The sequence below is a fragment of the Lynx rufus genome, unplaced genomic scaffold (assembly GCF_022079265.1).
Source record: "Lynx rufus isolate CCGP_SWC_20201006 ecotype Redwood Valley unplaced genomic scaffold, mLynRuf1.p SCAF_2, whole genome shotgun sequence".
NCBI lineage: Eukaryota > Metazoa > Chordata > Mammalia > Carnivora > Felidae > Lynx > Lynx rufus.
Genome location: NW_025814834.1, coordinates 66876605 through 66902601, shown reverse-complemented (window position 1 = coordinate 66902601; position 25997 = coordinate 66876605). Strand labels below are relative to the sequence as shown.

General features: G+C 37.5%; 1 protein-coding gene across 4 annotated transcripts in view; it reads right to left on the bottom strand.

Annotated features, from left to right (window-relative positions):
• Positions 1 to 3225: 3225 nt before the first annotated feature.
• TTC21B (tetratricopeptide repeat domain 21B) overlaps positions 3226 to 25997 on the bottom strand; it is an 82426-nt gene continuing 59654 nt past the window's right edge. For all 4 annotated transcript variants that reach the window (XM_047083651.1, XM_047083652.1, XM_047083653.1 and 1 more), the window contains 7 exons: positions 21814 to 21964; positions 21170 to 21331; positions 19102 to 19297; positions 14837 to 15061; positions 9190 to 9310; positions 5181 to 5248; positions 3226 to 3757 (listed from right to left, as the gene is read on the bottom strand). In XM_047083651.1, the coding sequence (XP_046939607.1) occupies positions 3680 to 3757; positions 5181 to 5248; positions 9190 to 9310; positions 14837 to 15061; positions 19102 to 19297; positions 21170 to 21331; positions 21814 to 21964 (1001 nt within the window). In that variant the 3' untranslated portion in view covers positions 3226 to 3679. The remainder of the gene's footprint in view (positions 3758 to 5180; positions 5249 to 9189; positions 9311 to 14836; positions 15062 to 19101; positions 19298 to 21169; positions 21332 to 21813; positions 21965 to 25997) is intronic.

The following is a 25997-nucleotide window of genomic DNA, read 5'->3' as shown; positions in this document are numbered from 1 at the left end:
TGTTGAGTGTTTTTGGTAACAATAAAAAAAAAAAAAACAAACTCAAGCTGTTTGCTATCACATTTTTTTAACCGAAATTTCTGAATATTTCCGATAAATTTTCTCCAAGTGGGATTAGTCAAAGGACAAACTCTTAATCCACGTTGCCAAAATGCGCTTGAGTAAGGCAGCACTGCGCTCTGCCAGCAGAGTGTGAATGTGGGTTTCTTTGCACCTTTGCCAATCTTTCATTTCAAACAAGGCATTTGTTACTTTATCAGCACTAGTGCTGCTATAGGATCCTGTTATAAGGCTATTCACTTGTCGTCTCTAGTCCCAAACTCAAATCGTTTCTGTCAGTCTTAACTGGTCGTTTGGTTTCCATGATTGTTAGCTACTCGTACCCTAATGCAAAGTTCAACCTAGCTTCCTCAGCTGTGGGTGCATAAAGCCCTTCCAGAATGGCTCTAGGTTCTTGACTTTTGGAAATAAAGCGATTTCTTCTTGGGACCCAGTTCGTCATACTAGCTGATTTAAGCTCAAAGTGCATTAAACTTGGACGGGATGGTATTCTGATCCTAGGTTGACAGAAAATTCTTCCATGCTGTGCTCCTCTCCTCTGTCCTGAGTGCAGCCCCCAAACCCTCATCTAACTTGATTCCTTCAAGCAGCAGTTCAGAGCAGTCTGAGCTCCCACTTTCCTGGATGTGTGATCCTGGGTACGGCACATAAGCCGTGGGCAGAAACCATGCCATAGTGAACAAGAAAACCTCAGAGATTGGTTAAGTGCTAAGTGGAGTTTAAAAAGGATGATATGGTAGAGTATGACAGGACGGCTACTTTAGATCATGGGCCTGGCCGTGGACATGGCCTCTGAGGAAGAACAGGAAATGGATACCTGAAAGAAAGAAAGAATAAGCCTAGAGCAGGAAGCTTGGAGACAGGAAGCAGGGTAAGGTAGAGGAGTAGGGAATAGAGAGAGAATCCTGGGTACAGGAGGTGAGGGCAAAAACAGAGCTGGATGAAATGAGATTATGCATGTAGAGAATATAGCACAGTGTTCCTGGGGGGAGGGGAGAGGGACAGAGGGAAAAAAGAAGAGATAGGGTGGGGAGGAGGGAGAACGTGAATGAGAACCCTGAATCCTGTCTGATTGAGCTGTCTTGGGGAGCTTACTTGTCCTCTTTATCATACCTTGGACTGCATTTTTCTCTTCAGTGAAGGTTTTTCTCAGTTGCAATTACTACTTGGCCCTGTTCCACTTATAATAAGTACAGCCACTATTTATTAAGAGCCTAAGTGAGTCAGATTCATTATAGGTTTTATATATGTTCTCTCATTAAATCTTACAACAACCTGAGACAGATTTATTCTTATATGCTTCTTTATGGATGGGAAACTTAAGGCTCAGAGAGCCCACGTAACTTGAGAAAGACAAAACATCTAGTCAGGGGTAGAGCCAAATGTAAACCTAGGCTGGTCTGACTTCAAATCCATGTTCTTAACTGCTACACCACACTGCTCCTCAATTAGACTTCTCTTTGGTAGTTCCCACGTTTGTAAGAACTGTGCATTCCACTCAGTTCATCTTGTTCCTCATTACTTGACTATCTCTGTGACAGAACATCTAGTTTCGTCTGCTAGCCAGATGTAGACAAGATAATTTGCTCTTATAGACACAATCTCTCTAGCTCTATAAGATGTCTCACTATGGCAAATAGGGTATGAACTTCGAAGCTGTCTGGGTCAGTATGGAATCCAGATTCTGATGCTTTGTCTGTGACCTTTTGCGCAAATCATTTACCTGCACCTCCATCTTCCTCGCCTGAAAAATGAGTATTTTTCCTCTGGAGAGTTGAATGAAAATTAAAAGACATAATGTAAGTAAAGTTCCTAGAATAGTACCTAGCAAATGGCAGGTGCAAAATATTCAGTGGCTGCTGAGGAAACAAAAACAAACTCCTGATTTTACAGAAAGGAAGACTGATTTGGAAATGTCTTGCTGGGAGAAGAGATGTTCTGCTGTCTCTATCCAATTTCCAGGACTCTAGCATCCCATGATGCAAATTCACTAGAACTCCTAAAGGTATTCTGTTATATAATGTCCTTAACAGTATCCGTTCAGGATGAAATACAAAGAAAGATATAATCTGCCACAGTTCCAGAGTTGTAAACAGGGATAACGAAGCCTATGTCCTAGGGTTGTGGGGTGATATTAACTGTACTAAGACACGTGAAAGTGTTTCAAGAGATACGAAATGCTTCATAAATGCTCTTATTATTAAATAGTTTCATGAAACACAATAAAGTAGGTGAAAAAGAAGCATGATTAGGGACGCCTGGGTGGCTCAGTTGGTTAAGCGTCCGACTCTTGACCTCAGCTCAGGTGGTTATCTTGTGGTTCGTGGGTTTGAGCCCCATGTCAGGCTCTGTGCTGATGGTGTGGAGCCTGCTTGGGATTCTCTTTCTCTCTCCCTCTCTCTGGCCCTCCAATGCTCATGCGCTCTCTCTCTCTCTCTCTCTCTCAAAAAAAAAAAAGAAGAATGATTAGAATTTTATAACATATAATTGGAATTAAAAGGACTCTGGAAAATTGCAGAAGTGATCAAAAAGAGATATAAAAAAAAATAAACATAGGACATTTAAAAGCAGCAGTGACTAAAAAATACTCTATTTATTGAAAATGCAAATGACATAGAAGACTATGATATTTTTAAAGACAAGTGAGAAAGAGGTAGACAACAAATCAGAAATAATGCTAAAAACTGAGTTTATTAAGATTAGGTTAAACTTAACCTAAAAGACTGAGAACTGCTGGGCCAGAGGGTGTTAGGCACGGTAAGGTAAGCAGTTACTTTCACAGGGTGTGCTTGGTGAGTCCCTGCTGACCAGAAATATTGTCACCCTTCTCTGCCAGATGTTACAGTGTCTGAAGTCATCTCAAAAGACCGAGTCTTTGGGCTAAGGTTAATTATTGCTGTAAGAGCTTACCTATGTAAATGGATTTCAGGTATAGATTATTTCTTAAGATCACATTAGCATCAAAAGCAGAAAGAAGGAGTTCAATGAAGGGAAGGGAAACTCACATTCTTTGTATTTTTCTAAAAAGATTCTTCTAGGCAAGTCACATATTCTGTGCTACTACTCACTAAACATTGTGAATTGTACAGGGAGCTTACCCTGATTTTGCAAAACTTACCATGTCTCTTGAGTTCCAAGAGCAATACAAACCATAAATTTGTAAAGTCTTTATTAAAATAGACTTTTTATTTTTCATACATTATTAACAAGAAAATGTTTTCAAACCTTTGAAACAGCAAAGAATGTTAACAAAGAACAATAGTGTTTTAAATATATTTCCTGAAATAAACAACTAATGTTCCTAAGAAAAGGTATAGGATACTTAATGACCTAGTATTTAATAAAATGTTCTTTATAGAAATGGGTTATAATCTTTACCACAGAGACACCAAATCTATTCCTAATCAAGACAGGCAATCAAATAAACCAGCTCTAAGTCACCTGCTCCATTAGAAACCATCCATGTGACACAGCATTTCTCTTTATATACAATAGCAGCCTCTGCTGGAGAAAGAAAAGGATGCTTCTGTTATAGAGCTTTAGCTCAAACCTATTTTGTCCCAGAAGAACTGATTCCTTCCATTTCCTGCTGCATCAACAAACTAAATATTAACAGTTTTCAAGGTCTCAAAGACATGCGGGCCTTATCAAGTATATCCTTTCTGATTTTTGGATAAGTTGGATGTCCTTCAAGAACCTGCAAAAACAAAAAACAAAAGCACAAGAACTTGTAATTGATTACTGAGAACTAGAGCTATAAAACTTACTGGAAATATGCATTACAGTTGAGATTTCATTGTATTAATATTACATATATAACAACACTTCTTAAAGGTGACATTTGAAATGTGACATAACTCCTAGTAATAGTACTTAGAAGACAACAATAGAATACATGTGAGAAATACAACAAATATAATTACTTCCTTAATGGATCAGTTGCAAAAAACAAGTATGTATCAATGATTTTAAATATTTAGAAAGTTTAGCTAATCGGGGCGCCTGGGTGGCTCAGTCGGTTAAGTGTCCGACTCTTGATTTCGACTCAGGTCATGATCTTGTGGTTCCCAAGATTGAGCTCTGCATCAGGCTCTGCACTGAAAGTGCAGAGCCTGCTTAGGAGTCTCTCTCTTCTCTCTCTGCTGCTCCCCCGGCTCAAGCACATGCTCTCTCTTGAAATGAATAAATAAAAACTTAAGATATTTTAGCTATTCATATGATATTAATAAACCTCACAAAGTTAATTTTGACCAGTAGCACATATCAGATATACTTGGAGTTATTTTGAAACATACAAATTCTTAGGCCTACTGAGTCTAGTAGTGGGGAGATACTCATTTTTTAAAAAAGAATTCCACAAATGGTTCTAATGCATAACCTTACATTAATGCACAACCTTAACCTTAATGTGAAACACTGCCTTACAGAGAGGCTCAGCAATCAATAGCAATCACTGAAGCCAAGTATTTGCTATAATGATGCTGATACAACTATTTAGGATAGGAGACATTACATAATTCCTTTCGAAGGAGCTGCTTTTCTTGGAGCTCCTAACAATATAATGCCTTATCTGGTACAATGGTGCAGTGCCTTATATATCAATGGGACAATGTACATATAAGGAAACTGCAAATTCTAAACCTGCAACTTAAATATTTGTCACTTGCTAAAGGATCATTTAGTTAGGGATAGATTACAGAAATGTAATTGAATGACTTCTAAGTAACAGAAATACCTCTTATCTCTAATTTATAAATCTGGATTCTGCACTAACCAGACTTAGACACATTCACAAGAACTTCTATTCAGAAGAATGGCTTGGAGAATCAATAGTTTTAGTTCACATGCTTCTCCCCTTGTCTCTGTCTTTAACGTGACACAAACATTTTATTATTTGAGCCTCAATTAAAACTATGTTTGATTCAAGTAAATTTATTATTATCTAAACTTTGAAAAGCAGAAATCTCTCCCAGATGTATTTGATGAAGCCATTTAATCCAAATACAACATCGTCTACCTCTACCATTGCAGTAAGATGTATTCATGTACATCTTGAGATTAACTAAAAGTAGGAAATTGTGTATCTGAAACATTTTAAGAAATCTATATTGAAGTATTACCTGGTGACATACGTCAATTGCATCCACATATCTTTTTGCTTTTAAGTAATTGAATGCCAATTTGTATCCTGTTAAGACAAAACAACAACAACAACAACAACAACATAATGATGTAGCACTATTTATAGAGCACACTGCTAGCATTACCTTTTTTGCCCCCTCCTTTGTTTGCTTACTCATTTGAGAAGTCTTAACGAAGGCTGGTGACTATACTGTAAAGAGAGAAGGGATGGGATAATGGAAGGTGGAGTGGCTCAAAGGGAGAACAGGTAGCAAAAAAAATGGGAGTTAGAAAAAGGACTGCAGTGAATACCCTGTTGGGTTAGAAGACTGCCATCCTACAGGAGTGGCTTTTGTAACTTACTAAAAAAATCCCATTTATTTCAGATTATAGTAATAACTCATCACAGGGCAGTAAATGATAACACAGCTATTCATTTATACCACATAGGTTTATTTAGCACTTAACATGTCAGGCGCAGTCAGGAGGTTTACATTTTATTAGGGAAGGAATGTATATTATTTAAGTAATTATGTAAGTATGTCACCAATTTCCAAAGTGAGATAAATGCTATGAAAGAAAGGTACAGGCCAAGAGAGCTATCATAAGCAACCTGGGTGGGGAAGGGGTGGGTATCAGGCAATGCCTGGAATCTGAAGGATGAGGGGATAGGCCGAGGGAATCGGAAGCAAGATGGCAGAAGGAGCTGACCAGGCAGCAGCAGTCATGGGACCCACAGGAAACAAATGGATTTGGAGTACGACAGGGCAGAGCAGTCGGGAGGGTGGCCCAGAAGAGGACAGAGCAGTCACCAGATATGCCACATCAATGATTAGTAACAATTATCACAATTACTGATACCAAAATGTCATGTTTCAAATACTGACAATTTAAAACAAAGTTTTAAGACATTCTTAAATGATTCCTGCTTTTCTGTAAGAACGCTGTGTAAGAGTTAGCAAACAGGAGATAAGACAAATAAGATATGATGTATATACCAAGATGTAAAATAATATGTAATCAATACATTCAATATTTCAATATTTCACTTTACCTCTTGCAAATATAAATCAGGGAAATTTAAATGCTGCTCTTGGGGTCTAATAAAAGTACCAATTTTTTTTTTTATTTCAAACAAATATTTGAAAGGAATTACTGGCTAATGTAATCATAAGGTAGTAAAAAGTAAGAAACAGGACTTATCTGAAATTCATAGTGTTTGATAAAAACACACATGAACACACATGCCTATAAAACCATCAAAGATGAAAACAGTAAGTTTAGGAGAGTTAAACTTGATATCATTACAAAGGAATTGTAAAATTGGCTAATAAAGTTGGTGACATTTAAAAAGGAAAACAATTTAAGATGTCATGCCATGTCAAACATACTTTACATGAAAACTAGAGCCAAAAAAGTTGGACTTCAGTTTTGGGGTCTGGCTTCCTGACTGGCTTTGAGACCTCAGGTGAGCTGCCAACTTCAAGTTTCCTCATCAACCCCTCCTCCCCCCAACTCTTAGTATACTTTTAAGATCAAAGGAAATACTTGCCGTGAAAGGATTTTAAAAGTTTTAGAGCACCATACAAATAGGACTAATAGTAAAATAGAAGAACAAAGTTTTAATGTTGGAAGAAACTTGATAGATCATCTTGTTCAAAATATTTTAGGGAGGAAAAAAAGGGCCAGAAATGTCAAAGGATATGTACACTGAGGCTGCATTATACCTGTCAAGCTTACAAAAATTCAACTCTGTGTAATGAGGGGAAAAAAGGTAGCATGGCAGGGGAGGCAGGGGAGGAGGAACATGAACAATGTACACAGTCTAGTGAGTGTCATATAACCAGAGAATGGATGTAAAGGGGGAAACAGAAGTGTGTTTTCTTTTTGGATCTCAGTTCCTGGTGCCTTTCATAGTGACAGTACTCAAGCCTCAATCCTTTGGAAAGAACATGACCGTGATTTTAAGGATTTCCTGACAACTGTAAAAGTGAAAGGCAATTGCAGGTGTTGGATACAATGACAATCTGAAGGAAGAAACTAAAGAATGAACTGGGAGCCTCAGAGAAAACTCACTAATGAGAAGTCAGGGAAATTGACAAAATCATCTATAAAATACATAGATGACACAATGAAAGAATGAATGAGTTGGAATATTTGCTGACGTCTTCCAAAGAACAGAATGTTTAAATAATTTAACTTGTAAATGTATTCCTTCTGTGGAATAAAATATATTTAAGGAATTTTTATTTTACAAGCTGACTTTATTGTGTAGGACACATGATCTTAAGAAGGAAAAATACTATCAACAAATGGTATGGTATTAGTTCCTGTGCCGTATACCAGTCTAGTAAAATAACAAACTCAAGAAAAATACAAGGTGGGGGAAGTCCTGAACTGACAGCAGTTAATGTAAAGACGACCTATCTGATTGCAAATTAAATCTGAGTCCATACCATGACATAGCTGCTCAAAAGACTGATGCCACCTTAAGGCTAAGTTAACAACGGCTAAAATGCTTAATAAAAAAATAGCTTGATTACGCATATAATTAGATTCTTAAATTATACTTAAGAACTTGTTAATTTCTGGTACAACATTTTGGGAGGGACATGGACAAACAAAAGAGCCTTTTCCAAAGTTATCTGGCCATGAAATCTAATCTCCTCATACTCAATTCTCTTCATTTTTTTTTCTTTAAAGAAGTAACTATTAATACCTCACCAACTATTCCAAAGGACAGAGTAGGAAGCATTATTTTAGAGTTTACAGGAGACAGGAACAAGAAGGCTGAAAGATTTGGAAGCAAGTCTCAGGAAGAATGGACAAGTAATTGAGATAGTTTGAAGAGATGTCTTGGGAGAGACAGGACAGAGGTTGAATTAGAATGCCACCATCGGTAAGAGGGAAGAGACTCTGTGGGCTGCTCCAGAGAAGAGACCTGACCAGTTTCAATGCAGCATATTTCAGCTCAGTACAAAGAAAGGGAAGAGCACAGGTATGAGCTCCTCGCAATGTGGAGGGAGGCTAGTCACTAAGTATATTCTAGATGCTGTCCATCTGGTAGGGATGTTGGAGACTGCATTCCTTGAGTCTATCACTGGAACAAATTGATGTTTCTGGATGCTCAGTAAAAATAAAAAAAAATGTTCCAGGGTCACATTATTGTGGGAAACACGTCCCTCTGTGATATCCATCACAATGTACATTAGTGTTTAAAGGCACAAGAACTTCTGCAGTAAAGAGACCTGCAGGGGCGTCCGGGTGTCTCAGTTGGTTACGCATCTGACTCTTGAATTCAGCTCAGGTTATGATCCTACAGTCGTGGGATTGAGCCCCACATTGGGCTCCATGCAGGGCATGGAGCCTGCTTAAGATTCTCTCTCTCTGCTTCTCCCACATCCCTTGCCACTGAATTTGATCTTGATTTAATGAAATGTTTTCCTAACTGATGTGACATTGGAATACTTTTTCCCACAGCATTATCACTTTAGAAATAGCAGAGGGTTAAAGGGAGAGAAAGGGGCAGAGTTAGATTAGATGCAGGGGCTCCTGGGTGGCTCAGCTGGTTAAACGTCTGACTTTGGCTCAGGTCACAATCTTGTGGTTCGTGGGTTTGAGCCCTGTGTCGAGTTCTGTGCTGACAGCTAGAAGCCTGGAGCCTGCTTCAGAGTCTGTGTCTCTCTCTCTCTTTCTGCCCCTCTCCTTTTCATGCTTTGTCTCTCCCTCTCTCAAAAATAAACATTAAAAAAAAATTAAAAAAAAAAAAAAAAAAGATGTAACTGAGGACCCGTCTGAATCTCAGGACATTATACTTAGTAACTATTAAGCTAATAATTATGAACATAAAATTTATTTTTCAGAAGGACTGATACAGGAAGTTGGCTTTTTATTTAGGAAGCTGACTGTTCATTTTGTTCTTAAAAAATATTAAATGCATTTAAATGGAGATTTACAAATAAAACCCAAGTTTCCAGAAAAACCTAGTATCTAATTTGTTAAACTCACCTACTGTTGGATTTGTCTGATTGCCATGTTTCCATGCCATCTCATAGTTTAAGGCAGCGTCTGTATATGCTTGCTCTTTTTCCATAATGTATCCCATGTATTCATAAGCTTTGCAGCAAGACTGAAAAAAAAAATGGAAGATGTTATCAACAGATATCACTTGATTTTATGGGGGTGCTTATGACTCTAGAGGTTGACCATATTAACTCATTTAATTGGCATATAAAACAATGTTTTTCAACCTTGGCTATGCAATTAAGTCATCTATGGGACTTAATGAAAGATTCTGATCAAGTCCCACTCCTATTCCCCCCAGAGTCCGGAGTTTTACATGCTAGGCAATGGACTGTGTATTTTACACATATACACAGTTTTTATTACAAATAGTTTTAAGTTAAAATTAACAGTGTAATGAACCCCATGAACCTCTATCTTCAACAATTAAATCAGGACTAATACTGTTTTAACCTCTACCCCCCACACTTGTCCTTCTGTATTATGAAAGAAAAAAAAATCCTCAGATATTGTATCATCTCATTCATAAATATTTTACTTTAGTATGCCTCTTTAAATACAAGGACTTTCTTTAAACATAACCACAATTTATCATACCTAAACGTAACAACTCATTGATATTACCAAATATCCATTCATTATTCAAATTTCAAATGGTCTCAATATCATTTTGTTTTGTCTTGTTTTTAGTTTGTTAGGAAGATGATCCAAACAAGGCCCACACATTGTAACTGGTGGAAATGTCTCTCAACTTTCTTTTGATCTAGAGGTTTCCTCTCCATCTCTCTCTGTGTCTCTTTTTTTGCAATTAAATGTAGCAAAAAAGAATTTTTATCCTAGAGTTCCTCACAGCCCAGATTTAGTTGAATGCATCCTTGCAGTGCTTATGTAATATATTCCTATATCACCAATATTTCCTGGAAATTGTAATTAGATCTAGAGGTTTGAATTTGATTTCAATCTTTGAGGACAGAGGTAAAAGTACTTCTAGGTCAGTGCCCTGGTGAGCCACATTGGAGCCTGAGGCAAAAGGAAAAATGCACAACTCTGTATACATGTTTTTGTGATTTAATTGATAATTTCCCCCCCAGATGTTAACATTTTACAAATCAAATTGACAAGCTGAGATATTAAAACTCACAACATTTAAAATTTAAATATTTTCTTTATACCCAAACTAAATTTACTATAATTTTATTTTCCTGACTTTAATGGGAATAAATATATTAACATTTTCATTAAAATCATTACCCACTGAAAAATATATAGGGGCACACGAGTGGTACAGTCAGTTAAGCGTCTGACTCTTGATTTTGGCTCAGGTCACGATCTCATGGTTCATGAGTTTGAGCCCTGTGTGGGGCTCTGTGTGGAAGTGTGAAGCCTGCCTGGGATTCTCTCTCTCCCTCTCTCTGCTCCTCCCCTGCTCGTACTTTCTTTCTCAAAATAAGTAAGTAAACATTTTAAAAAGGAAAAATATGTAAAAACATGGATATGGAGGCATAAATTTTCCCCTTTTGTTTCAGGCTTCAATACCACTCAGCACAGCACTGTCAGATGCTATTTAACATTTTGGCATTTTGGTTAAAAAATACTGCATTAAATTATTCATTAAAAATTTTTTCCCCAATGTTTATGTATTTATTTTGAGAGTGAGACAGACAGAATGTGAACAGGGGAGGGGCAGACAGAAAGGGAGACACAGAATCCGAAGCAGGCTCCAGGCTCTGAGCTGTCAGCACAGAGCCCGATGTGGGGCCTGAACTCACAAACTGTGAGATCATGACCCGAGCCGAAGTCAGATGCTCAACCGGCTGAGCCACCCAGGTGCCCCTGCATTATTTATTGTAATAATATTTTATTATAATTTAATAGGTATCTTGATTAAATGATAATTTATCTACAATGGACTGTTTCTATTCTCCCCAAATCCGTACATGGAAAGCCTAACCTCCAGTGTGATGCTACTAGGAGATGGGATCTTTCAGAGCTAATTAGGTCATGAGGGTGGAGCTCTCATGAGTGGGATTGGTGTCCATATAAAAGAGACCCCAGACAGTTCTCTTATCCTCTCCTCCCACCATGTGAGGTCACAACAAAAAGTCAGTGGTCTGTAACCCAGAAAGGTGCCCTTACCAGAACCCAGCCATGCTGGCACCCTTACTCCAGACATCCAGCCTCCAGAACTGTGACAAATCAACTTCTACCGTTTATATGCCACCCGGTCTATAGCACTTTGTTATAGTAGCACCAGCTGCCTAAGATCATTACTGAGACGTAAAGTGCCCTTGGAAATTTTGGACCCCAAGTGAGGGTTTCACTCGCCTCACCCCAGTTCAGCTGTGTCATAGATGGCGTGATCTTCCCTGAGGAGGCACATAACGTCAGATTCTCTTTTTATGATGTTATACCCGTTCATCAATTTATCAGGGCTGGAAAATGATGATAGTCTATCACTCTTCATTTATTATCTGGAAAACATCTATAATAAGAGATGTCTTTTATACTATATTGTTTCCCAGTAGTGTAGTTCATACAGAAAAGGTAGGCTAAGTGCTTAATGCCTTCCCTTTATTTCCCAGCTTCAGAACTAATAGTTCATCAGTATATGCCAATGGTGACTAATTAGGTTTTTCATTTTTTTTTCTTTTTTGGATCTTTGTAAACCCATGGATTTAAACTTTTTTGGTGTGTTTCAATCCACTGCAGTTACTATTCTTACTGAGAGTTAATGTGTTCCAACTCTGGCTACTGTGAGTGTCTTCAAGTTGGCTCCTGAGTCCTTGACATGACTCTAATCATCTTCGATAGCTTCCTTGCCATCTGGTATGACAAGATGGTCTAGTGTCATCCTGTACATTTCTGTCCCAGATCTGGATGATCTCCATCTTTTAATTATACAATTCAAGGTTCCTAAGCTCTAGTTCCTGAATCTCATGCTTCCAATATTGACATGCCTAATCAGCCAAATGGCGCCTCTAAAGTAGCCATTGTGTTCAGCCATGCAATATATTGCTGTCAGTGTTCCAGGAAACTGAAATTCTATCTGCACTGAAACCTTAATTTCCATGTAATCTCACTTAATCCTAGACGAGGCGTGTAAGGGTCAGCCATTTGGCTGTTTACATTTTTCTTTTTCTTTTTAATTGAAGTATAATTGACACACAATGTTACATTAGTTTTGGGTGTACAACATAGTGATTTACCAAGTCTATACTTTATTCCATGCTCACTACAAGCATAGTTCCCATGTGTCACCATACAACGTTATTACAATATCACTGACTATATTCCCTATGCTGTACCTCTTTTCTTTTTTTAAATGTTTATTTATTTATTTTGAGGGGGGAGGCGCAGAGAGAGACAGAAAGAGAGAATCCTAAGCAGACTGTGCCCTGTCAGCATAGAGCCCAACCGGGGGCTCAAACTCATGAACCATAAGATCATGACCTGAGCCAAAATCAAGAGCTGGACACTTAACCGACTAAGTCTCCCAGGGACCACCCACTCCATGCTATACCTCTCATCCCCATGACTTTTTCACTCCATAATTGGAAGTCTGTATCTCCCATTTCTCTTAACCCACTTTGCCCATACCCCTACGACCCACCCTCTGGCAGCTATGAGTTTGTTCTTTGAGTCTGTTTCTGCCTTTTGTTTGTTTAGATTCCACAAATAAGTGAAATCATATGGTAGTTATCTTTCTCTGACTTATTTCACTTAGCGTAATACCCTCTAGGTCTATCCATGTTGCACAAATGGCAAGGACTCATTCTCTTTTTATGGCTGAGTCATAGTCCACTGAATATATCTGCCACATCATCTTTATCCATTCGATCAATGTACACTTGGGTTGCTTCTTATCTCAGCTATTGTAAATGATGCTGCTTTTTAAACATGGGAGTGTATATAACTTTTTGAATTAGTGTTTTCATTTCATTTGGGTATATACTGAGCAGTGAAATTTTTGGATCATATAGTCTTTCTATTTCTAATTTTTTGGGGAACGTCCATACTGTTTTCCATAGTGGCTGTACAAATTTACATTCCCACCAATAGTGCACAAGAGTTTCCTTTTCTCTACATCCTTGCCAACACTTGTTATTTTTTGTCTTTTTGATCCTAGTCATTGTGACAGGTGTAAAGTGATATTTCACTGTGGGTTTGATTTGCATTTCCCAGATGGTTAGTGATATTGAGCAACTTTTCATGTCTATTGGCCATTTGTACATCTTCTTTGGAAAAATGTCTATTCAGGTCCTCTGCCCATTTTTAAATTGGATTTTTGTTTGTTTTTGGTATTGAATTCTACAAATTTTTCATATACTTTGGATATTTTTTCACTTTTTTTCAAAAATTTTTAATGTTTATTTATTTTTGAGAGAGAGAGAAAGATAGAGAGAGAGCGTACATGCTAGTTGGGGAGGGGCAGAGAGAGAGGGAGATACAGAACCCGAAGAAGGCTCCAGACTCCAAGCTGTCAGCACAGACCCAATGCTAGGTTCCAACCAACGAACTGTGAGATCATGACCTGAGCCGAAGTCAGAGGCTTAACTGACTAAGCCACCCAGGCACCCCTATATACTTTGGATATTAACCTCTTATCAAATATATCATTGCAAATGTCTTCTCCCACTTCTGCCCTTTTGCTTTGTTGATGGTTTCCTTCTCTGTGTATAAGCTTTTTATTTTGGTGTAGTCCCAGTAGTTTATTTTTGTCTTATTTCCTTTGCCTGAGGGGTCTGGAGGCAGATTTTTCAAAACCTATTAATTAGTATTACCTGTTTTTCAAGTCCAACTTAACTTCAAATTAGATGTACAGACTATAAATTGATAAATGGCTTGATATTTTGGGTTTTTAAAGTTATTAAAGTAACTTAATAGCATTAGATGATCTGTTTTATAACTTAATTTGCTCAAAGAGAATAAGACAGATTTACTATGATTACGATTTTGAGGTAATTGACATGAATCTGTAAAGATAAATATCCTTAAGTTTCTAAGTTGATTGCAATTATTTCTCAACAAATAGTAACAAATTCTTTAAAAATGTTATAAGACATTCTTTTTTGTGTGCCTAAAAACCAAAATGCGCTATTACTGAAATATGGTGGAATTCTATAGACTTAAAGATTTTCAGCTTTATACCTAAAGGTAAGAACTTTTTAATAAGCAAATTAAATGCTGGAAAGACTTTTCCCCACAAAATATATTATGCATAGTGGATTTTAATAATGTGAAAACAACATGCAGCTGCAGTAAATTTATCTAGAGTATTTCTTAATAGGAGGGACAGACGTCCGCAATTAACGTTCTTCTGCAATTTTCATTAGTTCTGGGATGAGCTGGATAATCACAAATGCTTGACATTCCATAAACACTTTCTGTAAGTGGGACGTAAACCACAGCTGAACCCTGAAGCTGCATAAATCTCTAGTTTTCTTTATTTTCAAAAGCAAATGACTTCTTTCTTCTCATGACTGTTTATTTCCTGATTGTGTTAAGAATAAACATTTAATTTTCAAAAAATACACAAGAATCCTTAGAAATGGACCAACATTCTATAATAACCTATTACGGGAAGCTTGTAAGTGAAAGGTTAACAATGATGTTTTATTCTTCAATCACCTACCCTATTATGACGCAGGCACCGTTTTAATAGCTCTTCTGCCATGTCGTATTTTGCTGATTGAATATAAATATCAGCAAGCAGCAGCCAACTCTTCTCAAAGTCCTCAGCATCAATAGGATTCCAGTTCATTTTCGCAATCCGCTTTAGCTGGTTTCTGGCCCTTGGAGTCTGTTTCAAGATCATATAAGCTGTTGCCATTCCCAAAAGTGCTGGAATATGATCCCTCTGTAAGAAAGCAAAACTTCAGATGCCCATATACACAAATATACATGTTGTATGTTTAAAAGGAAACAGGGAAAGTAGCAAGTGCTACACAATGTGAGAACTGGCCTGTGAATTCTGTAACTGGCTCCACAGATATAACTGTGACATAGTCATTATTTAATACATCGAGTAAACTCAAGCTATCATGGAGAAACCTGGTCAGGCACCATGCGGTCAAAATAATTCAATAAATACACAGATGCCAGAACCACATGATTCAGACCATTAAGGCGACTTGATCTTTTGGGGACTAATTAGTTTTTATGGTTTTATACAGAAACAGGAAAAAACAAAATTCTATTTCAGTATAATACTCATTAAACATTTGCGTTTCAGATTCTGCATTCAGATTCCTTAGTTCTTTCACTTGTAAAACAAGAATGAGAATGATTTACCTGCAAATGATATTCCTTCTCTATGTGAACTTCTACTGACTTATCTATATTGACTTTTTATCGATATGGACTTTTATTGCTTGTTTTCCCTTCCTTCTTGTTTTATTTGAAAGCCTCTTCATCCAATTAAGTTTGACCAATGAAATCTTATAAACAAGGCATGCGATTAATCACTTAGAAATTATATGAAATAAACTCATGCCTTAAAACACTCTTTTAGACTTAGAGTCTGCTGCTTGATAGTGTCTATAAAACACAATGTTCTTTTAGAGAAGAGTTCAGAGTCAGAAAATGTCACTCTGTGAAACCTACAGACTAAAAAGAATTGGTATGAAATGGAAGCCGTTAGTGATCTACCCAGAAAACCAACCTACCTAAGCAATATGTGTATATCCCTGATAAAGCTAGGGGGGCTTCTTAAATTTCAGCAGTGGGATCATGATGTTTTAATAAAGAGAAGCCTTCAGGTTAAAATACAAATAAAAGATGAGAGACTGTGCTTTAGAAATTACAATATCATGACTATAATAAAAGTACACTGTAAGATAGCAAGTTTGGGTAACCAATAAGGAATACTGCCAAAAGGAGACTAGAGGGGCATGTTCAATGTCCAACCCTGATCATGGTTGGAAGTCAGAAATAACCCTGGAATATGGGGTGCCTGGGTGGCTCAGTCGGTTGAGCGTCCAACTTCGGCTTAGGTCATGATCTCGCGGTCTGTGAGTTCGAGCCCTGCATTGGGCTCTGTGCTGACAGCTCGAAGCCTGGAGCCTGCTTTGGATTCTGTGCCTCCCTCTCTCTCTGCCCCTCCCCTGCTCATGCTCTGTCTGTCTCTCTGTCAAAAATAAATAAAACATTAAAAAAAAATTAAAAAAAAAAAAAAAAAAGAAAGAACCCTGGAATAGAGAAGGACAGTTCCTTAGAGCTTGATGAAAATTTTTTGGAAGATAAAATTTCTTTGGTTGTAATTCTATGCCTAGCAACAAACTTCCAATATGTAATTTGCTGTTGTAATTAAGGGATGGCAAAAAGGTTTGAGTGCCAAATTCAGCCAATTGGTGGTAGATTTTGGAGACATAAGGGGCATATTATCAATTATTGAGCCCCTCCCCCCTTCTGTAGAAAGGAAAGAAAATAGAGATCTGCTCTGAATTTGTCAGCCTGGTCCTAGGACAGCCCAAGACAAGAAAGGTTCTATAAAAATGTCCAGATCTAGGGGTGCCTGGGTGGCTCAGTCGGTTAAACATCCAATTTCAGCTCAGGTCATGATCTCAGTTTGTGAGTCTGAGCCCTGCATCGGGCTCTGTGCTGACCCTCAGAGCCTGTAGCCTGCTTTGCATTCTGTTTCTCCCTCTATCTCTGCCCCTCCCCTGCTCATGCTCTATCTCTCTTTCAAAATAAAAAAAAATTTAAAAAAGTCCAGATCCAGTCACATGCTAAAAATATCCCACACTATACATTTAAAAATAATCTCTCTGAATCACACACCTTGAGTTTGATTGGAATTAATCAACTTCTCACCGCTTGATCACTCCTGAATGAACTCAAGAATGGTTTCTAAAAGTGCAAACCTGAGTTACAACCCCTGCATTAGACCCATATGTCTTTTCTGGTGCAGACATCCTAAGGTGTTCAGCTGGCTTGTCAATGTCTTTCTCAGTCACTCTGAGCTGCAGCAACTTTAGATCACAGAAGACAATATAGCCATGTTGTAACCAATGCACCCTTATGCTTCAAGACGACAGGATGAAAGCAGGTGGAAACAGTTTGCTTGGGTTTAATGTGTCTTCTACCTTTTCCTCAGGTGACTTCCTGTTACGTACCTCTTTTTCAATCAATCTGAATGCTACAGAGTGTCATAAATATACCCCATGCTTGTCTGCCTCCTTGCCTTTGTTCGTACTTTCCCCTTCCCCTAGAATGTATGTATCATCTGTCTCTGCCTGTGAAAATGCAATTTATCATGGTTCTTCTTAAATCACACCTCTCCACAAAAGGGCCTCCTCACTTTCCTTATACTGTTTCCTACACCACTTTTACCTGTAACTCTAGGACAGAATGTAATAGATTTTGGTTTGTACACAGTATGCTTTGCCTTATCATCCCTAGATTATGATAAACTCGATAAAAGAGACTATACACTTTTGTGATTCCCATTTTGCCTAGCACCCACTGGCTGCTTAGTGAATATTCATTTTATTAATACATGCAGCTTATGAGTTAAAAGAAAAAAATGCCAGATAAAACTCACTGCTGAAACTTCAGTTCATGCATCAGTCTTAGGCTGGAATGGTCAGTGAACAGATTTGAGGGTAGTATATTAGTAATCACACATATATGAATGGTAAAAACAATGCAGTCTCACCAACACAAAAAACTGGCACAGTACTGCTAAGAAACAGCCGTGATGTCACTCACTGATTTTGGTGTTCTCTCAAACCTCATGACTTAAACTCTCTCCCCTACTTCTGCTCTCCATTCATCAGCCGCTGTCGTCCATCTGCTGCCACACGGCCCACCCCTGAGAGTGGTCACGTCATGGTGAGCAGAAGGGTGCTGCTCTAGAATGTCACTGCTGCTGATACTACCTTGCTGTTAAGTTCCAAGGGTGGCTTACAGGGGTGATAAAGTGCCATCTAGGATGCTTGTGCACAAATGGCAACAGGAGCTATAGGTTCCCCAAAGCTCTCCTCGGTCATGGGAGGCAAGAGGAAGGGGCCACTGCAGGAGGGTTTTGGTGGCTTACTGCTACCACTGTGATCTCTGAACCGCAAGAAAACACAGCAAAGTTCTGTATGTCCTCTGAGAGACATAAATTATGAATTTTTGGTGGCCTACAACACTGTTGAATGGAAGAACATGAAATCCAATGAGTATGCTTAGAACTAGCTATCACCCACTGCTGATGAGTGGGGTCCCTAGAATTCCTTCCTTAGTATCAAGCAATTGAAGAAATACAGCACTGTGTGAGAGAAGGCAAAACCAAGCACCCAAAGTGAGAAGGTGGATCTGAGGTGAAAAGAGAAGAAAATCTCTGATCTAATTATTATTATTGTTGTTACTATTATTTTTGCAGGGGGAAACAACACCATTATTCTCACGACTGAATTATAAGCGGTCAGTACTGACCTCATTTAGCCTTAGATTTGGAAACATTTCAAGTTTGCATAAGTGAAAAGGTGAACTATCAAGGCAGACAGGTATTTATTTTCACTTAGCAAGTTAAGTGAAACAACACAGAAACTTTGCAGAAGATAAAGCCATTCCTTTGAGTTAATTTATGCCCTTTTGAAGAAGAATTTCCTTTTCTTAGAATTTACCATTCTAATAGAAATAAATATAAATACATATATAAAGAAATACAAATAAATACAAATATAAATAAATAAATAAATAAATAAATAAATAAATATAAACAACATATCAAAATAGTAACAAAACTGTTTCTTCTGGAAACAGAGGTATATATATATATATATATTACGTAGAATTATGCCGAACTACAGAGGCAATTTGTACTTGTAATTAAGTCAATCTTCAGAAAGTAAACAACTATTTCTATACCACCAAGGAAAAATAATATAAAGCTGAAAAAGAAAATCTAACCTCAGATGTTGCTATTTCGGTGAAGGTATTCAATGCTTGTTCAACATTAGACTTCTGTTTGGTAGCGACTAGGCAATAATTTTCCATTATGCGAAGCTGTACATGACCCTGAATGGTCTGAGGTTTTAGTTCTTTAAGGAGTTTTTCTGCTGTTCTCACCGCTAATTGCACAGACTCTTGCTTCTCAGTTGAATTCCTATATACAATTAAAAATAAATCTGTCTGTTACTCATGAAGTAAAATTCACTGATTTTGGAATGAGCCCTAGGGTACACTGGCTTCTTTGCTGTCACTTATTTAATGTAACCCTTTTGTGGAATGTCACTCATTCTCTTCTAATACAAGGTGAACCACGGTTACAGTGCATTAGATTTAAACAATTAATACAGCTTTAATGAAACACCATTAAACATTTATTCACTTTAGACTGAAGACAAAAATTGGACAATATCTGTATGTGGTGAGTGTGTTCATTTCCACTAATATAAAACTAGAATTCAGGAGAAGTAGAATCATACAATTATCAAGTGGTACATATACTCAGAAAATGAAAGGAAAGAAAGGAGGGAGTAAAAAGTAACTAACTTTGCTGAAGCACCTACTATGTGCCAAGTACTGCAATATTTTTACCTGTCTATTGGTCTCTCAGAAAAGAAACTATGTATCTGTCAAAGGCTGTAAATGTCAAGTGTAAAAACAATGTGGATATGTGACATCAATTTTCTTATTTTTAAAAAAATATATAAATCAATTAATAAAAGGAAATTAAATTCTCAAAGCCCATTCACTAAACCATTGGTTTTTTTTACCTCAGGCTTCAGGCTTTACCTTCTCTAAAACATTTCACATTGTTGAATACCTTCTTCAAAGTTTCCCTCCTTTGCCTTCTGTAACATTATAGTTTTGGGTCTCTTGCTACCATGCTGACTGTCCTTTTCTGACTTCCCTTCCTCCTCCAATCCCCTTAAATGTTAGCCCGAAGTTTAGTTTTCAAACTTATGTTACTGCATTCTATTTGCAAAGAGGCCATTCATTGAGCTCCAACTGTCTACTCTGATCACACATCCCCCACACCTGTATCTCCAGCTGGGACCTCCCTTCTGAGTTCTAGTTTTATATTTTCAACTATTTGCTAAATATTTCCATGAGGACAGCCTATAGTTGCATAACAGTATGTTACCTAAACCTTTATAAACAAACAGAAACATGCCTCTCCTTTGCTCTAAAACTTTTAATGGTCTCTATAACCCAAGCCTTCAAATCTGTCATTAAAACCTCTCAGCAGTCTGTTCTCATTTTCTCTCACACCCCTGTGCATCTTCCCCTGACTGCTTTGCACTGCTAGGATTTGTATGAATTCTTGTAACACTTACTATCCATTTCACCCATTTCTGTTTTGTCAAAGATCCAATGGTTTCAGATATTGTCTTGCCTCCTAAGTAAATTACATGCTCCTGAAGGCAGAAACTACCTTATGTACCTTACGCATTTACATCCTTATATATCCTCTACAATGCCTTGCCCATTTCTGAGAACAAGCAACTAACACAGGTTGATAGCAATAGCACTATTTATCAGCAGTGCACCACGGTGGCTATTAGCAGGAACTTTGAGGTCACGTAGAACTCAGTCCACATCTTGCCCCCACCATTTACTATCACATTAGGTTAACTCTGAGCTTAGTTCACAACACTGTTGCAGGGAGTAAACAAGACAATGCACATAAAGTATATAGTATAGCACAGGGTATGGCAGAGAACTACCATATGCTAAGGAGTTACTGTTACTGTGTGGACAGCTTTTGCTAAAGTAATCAAATTCTACAATTTATGCTGTTTCAACAAGTAATTAGGGAAACGTCTTTGTAGCATGCTTATTCTGATTTAGGAAGCCTCTTAAAAGCATTTCATGCTTGTTTCAGAGAATGGCTGTTCTAGCTATGATTTTTTTTCACCTGCCTTTTCATTAGTGCTCTCCTAGAGTTTAGCCCTCTTTTAGAAGGTATCCTTGCTTGTTATCCCTAGTAAGTGTTTCCAGAAAAGGAATAATTTGTCAAATGATAACTCACCCTAGGTCTCCATCCAGATTTTCAAATACTTCACCTCCAACAGTTTCATTATCTGGATTCAGACAGATTTCTATCATATTATAAAGGGCATTTTGGCCCCAGTCACTGTCTTTCCGAGCTTTATTAAAGTGTCGAAGGGCATCATTTGGTTCTCCAGTATACCTTGTTAGATATTAAAAAAAAAAATCACTTATTTCAATTGTCGACTACAAACTTTAAGTCATTTATAATATCTTTGGTAAAGATTTGGTTAAAATTATTAACATTTTTTTTTAAGTTTTTAATTTGAGAGAGGAGAGAGCACAAATGGGGGAGAGGGGCAGAAGAAGGGAAGGAGGGAGGGAGAGATGCAGAGAGGGTGGGGGGAGGGAGGGAGGGAGAGAGAGAGAGAGAGAGAGAGAGAGAGAGAGAATGAATCCTAAGCAGGCTCCGTGCTCAGCCCAGAGTCCGACTTGGGGCTGGATCCCATGACCCTGGGATCATGACCTGAGCCGAAATCAAGAATTGGATGCTCGACCCACTGAGCCACCCAAGCGCTCCATAAAATGTAGATCTATCTTAAGACAAAGGAAAGTTTATTCTACTTTATTCACAATGAGAAAGAAAAAAACTATTATGTAGGATTTATTCACCAACAGATTTACCAAAGATATAGTCCTTTACAGTATTGAAATCCCGGCTCCAATTTTGCTCTGGAGTTACGTTTTTCAGCCATTAAGAAAAATCTTGGAACATCCTCAAGTTTTCCACATCTTCTCAGGAAATCAATTAAACGAGATAATGTCATGTAATTATCTAGAAACAAAGAATATTTCAAATATAGACAACATTTTATATCTCTTGTTTTTGTGGTTATAATCCTGCTTCATTAAAGTACAGTTTACTTTAAGTGATGTAGAATTTAAATACAAGCAAAAGGAATGCTTTAGGTATTATAAACCCTTAAAAAGACCGTATGAGTATTGGATAAAGGTTTGGTTGGTCTGGGCAGTGGGAGAAGGTTCTATACAAGCCAATGTATAAAAATGTACATTTGTTATAACTTAATTTTCAACTGTTCCTGGGACCAAAATCTAGAAACAGTCTCTGCATTGATCATCTAAACTGTAACTGTAGAATTCAGGAGGGTTGATGTGATTACACAGGGTTAAGACTATCTCTGACCTCCTTTCTCCTCCACCCTTAGCTAGGAACAGGGTGAGAACAGTACTCTTTGATGATAATGTTTGGGGTGGGCAATTAGAAATTTTACTCCAGATTTTTCTTAATATGTATATGTGACTAATGTACTAGACACTAGCTTACCATAATACAACTGTAACAAATCAGTCCTAGTATTTTAATCCTAATTTGCCTTCTAAGAAAAAAGAATTAATTTAGTTCTTTGGTATCAGGTATAATTTACTGGCAGGTTCCTAGAAAGCCTTCTCCCAATTCTATCTAGTTCTTTTATATCATTAAAATACTGTTTTGAGAAAAATTTAATAAATATTTTTCAGATTGTAAAAATAACGCATGGACATTTTAGAAAATTTGGAAAAGTATAAAGAAAAAGAAATCACTCATATTCCCACCAGCTAGAGATGACCACATTTTGGTACTTTTCTTTTCACATATTTGTGAGTGAAAATCATTCTATCAGTATTTATGTATTTACTTTTATTCTATCAATATTTAATGTATATAAAATTAATATGCAATATTAATATACAATATTAATATACAAAATTGAAGTCACACTTGGGGTTTTAATTTTGGTTCAGCATTATACAATAAACATTTCCCAACTCATTAGTTTTCAAAAACATGATTTAAATGGCTGCATAATAGTCTATTATATCAATGGCTCATATTTTATTTCTCTATAGTTGTGCTTTTTAGATGTTTGGACTCTCAAGTTTCAGTGAGCACAGGACTCATAGTAGGGGATTTGCGAAAATCATTGTATAAGCTACGCTGATCTTTTCTGTTGAGTGAATTAGAATTAAAACACACAAACAAAAACTTTTTAAGAAATTTTTCCTTGATTTTATGTTCTAAGGAGAGAAAATATATGATCCAGCAAGTCCACTTCTGGGTATATATTCAAAAGAATGGAAAGCAGGGAATCAAGTAAATATGTGTGCACCTGTGTTTACAGCAGCATTACTCACAACAGCCGAAAGTGAAAACAACCTAATGTTCATCATCAGATGAATGGACAAATAAAGTGTGGTATATACACACAATGGAGTATTACTTAGCCTTAAAAAGGAAGGAAATCCTGACATAGGCTACAGCATGGATGAACATTGAAAGCGTTATACTAAATGAAATAAGCCAGGCACAAAAGGGCAAATATCATATGATTCCACTTATATAAGGTATCTACCTACAGTAGTCAAATTCATAGAGAGGTAGAATGGGAGTTGCCAAGAGATGGGGGAGGGGAGCACGGGGCGTTAGCGTTTAGTGGGTACAGAATTTTAGTTTAGAATGATGGAAAAGTTCTGAAGATGAAAAATGGCGATGGGTACAAAATAATTTGAATGTACTAAATGTCAGTGAACTGTACACTCAAAAATGGCTAAAATGGCAAATTTTATGTTATGTACTTTTTGTTATGTTACCACAATAAAAAATACTTAAAAAAAAAAAAACTTCTGTAGGCTTGGTTTCTACTCTATTACATGATGTTAACGTAATCCAGGTTGACAGCATCATCATTTGCCTTCCTTTACCTAATATCTTGAGATTTTGTTCTTCCTGTTTTTTGGCATCACTAAAATACAGAGCATGGTTTCAGAGAAAGAGGATTCAACTAGTGGTCTTGTCTTTTAGCTATGTTAATTCAAACAAATTACTCAAATTCTCTGAGTCAAGGATTACCTATTTTCTTAAAATAGGAATATAATATTGACCCTCAACATGTCATAGAGACCAAATAGAAAAAGGTCATGAAAGAGCTTTAAAAATACAATGGTCATTAGTGGGGAGCCTGGGTGGCTCAGTCAGTTTAGTGTCTGGCTCTTGGTTTTGGCTCAGGTCATGATCTCACGGTTTCGTGGGTCCAATCTCCGCATCGGGCTCTTTGCTGACAGGACGGACTCTGCTTGGGACTCTCTGTCTCCCTCTCTCTCTGCCCCTCCCCAGCTTGCACTGTTTCTTTCTCAAAAATAAATAAACTTAAAAAATTTAAAAAAAAATTACAATGGTCATTAGTAATATTTACAACTCCAAAAGTGTGGACAGAAACTAGGGATAACTACCCACAATAAAGTCACAGGACCTAGAAGCTGTCTTGGATTAGGCAGGATGTGAAGGTGAAAATTTCTGGCCAAAGTTTTTTTGTATGATGTTGCTAATATGTGCGATGCATGATATTGCTAATATTATCTAAAGTCAACATTGGGAGGCCAGTTTCTTAAATAATTAACACTTTCCAATACTACTGAAATGTATTATTAGTTCAAATTATAATTATCACTGATACTGACTTGTCTTTTGGTTAACCATGAAATCTGACAAACAGGCAAATTTCTGTACTTAGGGAATCCACTGAAAACTGAAATGTATTATATATTCTGAAAAAACTTAGCTCATACCTATTGAGGGATAGGGAGAAGATACCAAATGATTATAGTGTGATGCGATGCAGCATGAATAAAAGTGCTTTGGAATTACAATGCACAGAATTCCTAACTGCCCGAGGGAGGCGGGAGGTTTCACATAGAATCAGACCTTTGGGCAGCCTGAAGGCTACGAGGAGGATCTTGCTAGACATACCAAGACATTCCAAGAGGCATATGGCACGTGCAAAGACAGAGCAGAGCAGCATGGGGAGTGCTGCTAAGTCCAAGGTTACCTGATATTAAAGTGGAGGAAGAGGGGTAAGAAATACAAATGGACCAGTAATTTAGGGCTGCCTTATTACCAAAATAATGCTATGATTTTAGACTTTCCCCTGGAGAGCCATCCTAAATTGTATGCCAAGCAGCAGTTTTTGATTTACAGAAGTGCTATGAAGGTGTCAAATGGCAGGAGCCTAGAGACTGGAGGATGAGTGCGGGGGCTGCACTGGTCTGGGTGAGAGGGGATAAAGGCGCTAATTCGAGCAGTAGGCTTAGCAGACGGCAGCCTGGATGTGACAGCTGGCTCTTTAGCAGACAGAACTGATGAACCCTGTTAAGAAGTTAGTGTGAGGGCTGGGGCGCCTGGGTGGCGCAGTCGGTTAAGCGTCCGACTTCAGCCAGGTCACGATCTCGCGGTCCATGAGTTCGAGCCCCGCGTCAGGCTCTGGGCTGATGGCTCAGAGCCTGGAGCCTGTTTCCGATTCTGTGTCTCCCTCTCGCTCTGCCCCTCCCCTGTTCATGCTCTGTCTCTCTCTGTCCCAAAAATAAATAAACGTTGAAAAAAAAAAATTAAAAAAAAAAAAAAAAAAAAAGAAGTTAGTGTGAGGGAAGGGACAACCCAAGATGATGTGGAGATTTTAAGAGTTAAGAGGTGTAATCCGTCAAGAGAACAGTAATTACCTCTATAGGAAGGACTGTCTACTAGTTAGGTTAACTCAAATTAGACAGTGCATTTCTGAAGTCAGCTAAAATACAGCATTAATTTAAGGTATAACATGTGTTACTTAGGATGACCTATAATTCATGCAGAGAGTAAGTATAGATACTCAGGTTTTAGAATGATTCTGATAGAACAGATCTGTGAATTGAGTCCTATTAGGAATAAAGAATGCAAGATTAAAAACCTAAAATATGACAGAGACCACAAAAATTTTAACATTTTGTATTTTTAAATGACTGGGTATTTTAGTCATGCATTGATCCATTCAACCAATAAA